Raw genomic sequence first — 3,753 nt, 5'->3', positions numbered from 1 at the left:
TAATTTACATAAATGTACAAGTAATTTAAGAATTTTTGAGCTGTTAGAACATTTTTTTAAAAGTATGATTCACTTTGAGCTTTTATTATAGTACAAATCTATATAAGTTTCAAGGCTTGGAACTCCGCCCTTAAAATCTTTAAGGAAGCTTGGATTCTGTTTAAAGTGTGAAACACGTCTCAAATGATTGTTTCCAAAGATTCTTAGAGGGTTTTGAGCCCGAAATTTAGTCAAACACATTTCCACTAAGAAGGGGCTATGAATTTTCCAAAAAGTGTGAGGCACCCCTCAAATGAATTTTTGATAGCAAAGTTCTCTGAAAATGAGTTAAGAGTCAATCGGATGGTAAGCAATACGACCATATTTAAGATTTTTACACACTTGCGGGTGGAATTTCCCAAAGGCTCGTCTCAGCGTGCACCTCCATCAAATAAGGTAACAACAATGAAAACTTCAGCACGGTTTGGCCTGCCCGTTGAACATCGGTCAGTCAATCGGGCAAGACGAACAGTTTTACATATGATTTATATATACATTAAAAACAACAAGGAATATCCTATTCGGGCTGCATTTAGACTTCCTCTTGCCTGCAGATCTTACAGATGTTCCAGAAAGCGTACCATAATATTACTCTTAATATTTTGGCATAGCCAATTAGATGAACTCCACTATCTGCTGTTAAGAATCAGCACAATTTATTATAGACTTAATGAATTCGGGAACGATTTCATAGGACAATGAAAACAACTTTTGAAATGGACAATGCTGCCACATCGCTGAAGCGTGAAGAGCTGGCACTTTACAACACTGCGTCGGTGGTTTGTTTACATGCCTCAGTCAGCGAGTAACTTGTTAGTGTGCGTGCGTGTGTGTGTGTGTGTGTGTGTGTGTGTGTGTTGGGTGTGCGTGTGTGTGTTCGTCTCATTTGATTTGTGTGTTCTTTGTTTTCAAGTTCATCGATCAGTTAAATTAAACATTGCCCCCCGTCAATTGTGCGAATGCTCTGTGGAATATCAAATGTTGCAACTGTCAATTAACCCACAGTCAATATATACCCTCCTACCTACTGCCCGATCCCACACACACGGCACATGGTGCGGCATCTTTTGACATTTCCTTTTTACGTATTTGTTGTTTTCATTTGACATTTTGCACATTGGCTGGCTGGCAACAACGATAACAATAGCCATAAATTTTATCTAATTTTCCTCTGTTTCACAGGTCCTCTGCCTGGCCATACACACATACACACATACACACACACACACACACACACACACACAGTCCCAGTCAAAGAGACAGCACAAAAACAAAAAAATTGTATCCGAAAATTGAGAAGAAAAACTTTGATTGATTTTTCCAGCTTGTGCACACACTTTGTAAATTTCCCGCTACGGATTTTCCATGGTATTTCGTATAGACTTTTTGACGTTTTTTTCTTCTATTTTTTGTGGCTACTCAACGCTTGCGGTTTATTGTGTGCCGGCACGGGCGTGCGTGCGTGCGTGCGTGCGCGCGTTATTTCGTTTCGTATGCTGCGACTTTTTACGGTTCACGTTCACGTTCTTTTTGCTAGCTGGCGGCGTCCAACCACACACGGCAACTGAAGCAGCGATCGGCCGCCGAGAAGCAGCAGCAGCAGCAGCAGGCGTCGAGCAGCAGTCGGCGTCGAAGTCGACGTCAACGTCAGCAGATCGGCAAGCTGTGCGCTTTGTCACCTCAGCCTTGTGGTGAGTTTTGTGTGACGTTCTCTTCTGTGTGAGTGCGAGTGCGAGTGCGAGTGGGTTACACATTTGGTGGGGCGTAAAGATCTCTTGCGGCTGCTGCTTTCATATTTCCATGGTGACATTTTTAGCTCTGCCCGCGCGCTGCTTTTGTCTCGCTTTGATTGTTCACTGGCATTTTTCGCTTTGTGCCTTCAATTTGCATTACAATTTTGTTGCCTGTGTTGTTGGCGTTGTCTTATGAGTGCCCCGCACTCATGGTGGGGGCCCCACCCCCGCGCGCAAACAAACGACCGACGGCCTGTCGATTGACGATTGTTCATGACGTAGTTGCCAGATAAGTCAGAGTGAGCGCGAACCTAAGACTGCCAGGCTAAGTGATACCCTAAGTATGTTTTTTTTTTTGTGTATCGAAACTTTTTTGCGATCGCTACATACATTTGGCATTAGCTCACAGTGGAAACGAAAATCTAGATTTATATGCATATATATATATATCTTATTTGAAAACATTTTCAGCATATATACATTAACACGAGAATTTTCAAATACATTATAAGTATAATAAGCTTTAAAGGCACGCCAAGAAATTTCTGTAGGGGTACGATTATCTGTAATATGCTATCACATTGCATTTCTCTATCAATTTTATCTATTACCTATTTCAAAATTCGATACACCCTCTAATCATTTTAATGAGCATAGGGTATCGGCAAGCAAAAAATACTGAAATCTGCTTGTTGTTTTAGCTGCCTCTTGTTGCGCTGGTTGTTTGCGGTGTGCGTCAGCAATCCGGAACTGGAACTCCAGCTGCAGCTGCCCTGCCCTGCCCTGGACAGTACTGACAACGAAGACAGCAACAACAACAACAACAACATCGACAGCATTATGGTAGACATTTTTATGATCTAGCCGAAAAATTGAGTGGCCATCGGAAGTCAATCAGGTTGCAGCTATGCATATACATACGCATTCTAGAAACACACTCGACTCATGCCAGTTTCAAATTGGAATGCAATGGGAATTCGTCAAATGCAACGGACTCTATTTGCAGCTAAACCAAATTTCTAGAATCTAATCAACTCTCGTTTAAAATTGTAAGCTTATCGAAACTTATCTAAAACTCAAAGAAGAGTCTAGACAACAGCTCTTCGAATTTCACGCCAAAATTAATGTGGCAATTGATCAAGGTTTTTCAAATTTAATTGGTGTTTAATATTCAAAATTCATGCCAATCATTAGATACACATATATATCTATGACGGATCAAACATATTGTAGCAATCTATACAAATAAATATGTATATAGGAAATATATATATATTGGATCGTTGGTCGCTGAGGCTGAAACATTCCTTGATTTGAATTTAATGCGAATGTTATTCGAATATAATTCATATACGATCACATGATCTCTCTCACAGCTCAGGCGCAACCATTTGCGTTATTATTAAATATTTGATCAAATGGAAAACATTTTAGGGATCGCTCAACTGAAGCGAATAATGTTATGATCGAAATATATAGATATAAGTATGCACACATATGTATATAGATCAATAATGTTTGGTATTTGTATAATTATAAGCATCAATAACTGCAATTCAACCGTGCAACCTGTGTGCTCTATAAGACCTATTGGCGAAACACTCCTCAGGGTGCGCTTTAAAATGTGGTCACAAAATAAATCAGCACATTTTTCTTTTACTTATTTGAATAATTTAAACATGGTTTAAGCTAAATCGTGTGCAAAATGTGCTTGAAATCTCAACTAGTTTTCCGCCATGTTTAATTGCCAACAGCTCTCGTCTCGCTTAACCTTAGCTTCTGTCTGCTTGCAGCTGTTGCATGTAAGTACGTGCCACGTGGCGTATGATTAATATGATGGCAACCCAATTGTGGACTGTGGCAAAGTATCAGCTGTAAACGCACCCCCCCTTTAGAGCAGTTACAATCAGCTGTGGCTAACCCCTCCCGCCCAATTCGAATGCTCCCTTCTGGGAGGCGCCTCTGGCATTTATGGTAATTT

General features: G+C 40.4%; 1 protein-coding gene across 1 annotated transcript; it reads left to right on the top strand.

The window, feature by feature from the left end:
• Nucleotides 1–1,216: 1,216 nt before the first annotated feature.
• On the top strand, nucleotides 1,217–2,968 carry LOC115767286. Its single transcript, XM_030711517.1, has 2 exons — nucleotides 1,217–1,730; nucleotides 2,474–2,968. Exons 1-2 carry the CDS (start codon nucleotides 1,405–1,407, stop codon nucleotides 2,634–2,636), a joined length of 489 nt encoding a protein of 162 aa, XP_030567377.1. The 5' UTR covers nucleotides 1,217–1,404; the 3' UTR covers nucleotides 2,637–2,968.
• Nucleotides 2,969–3,753: the final 785 nt, after the last annotated feature.

Source organism: Drosophila novamexicana, unplaced genomic scaffold (assembly GCF_003285875.2).
Source record: "Drosophila novamexicana strain 15010-1031.04,08,12 unplaced genomic scaffold, DnovRS2.1 tig00001361-arrow-arrow-pilon, whole genome shotgun sequence".
Taxonomy (NCBI): Eukaryota; Metazoa; Arthropoda; class Insecta; order Diptera; family Drosophilidae; genus Drosophila; species Drosophila novamexicana.
The sequence above is the reverse complement of the archived record's forward strand: the minus strand, read 5'-3'. Positions and strand labels throughout refer to the sequence as shown.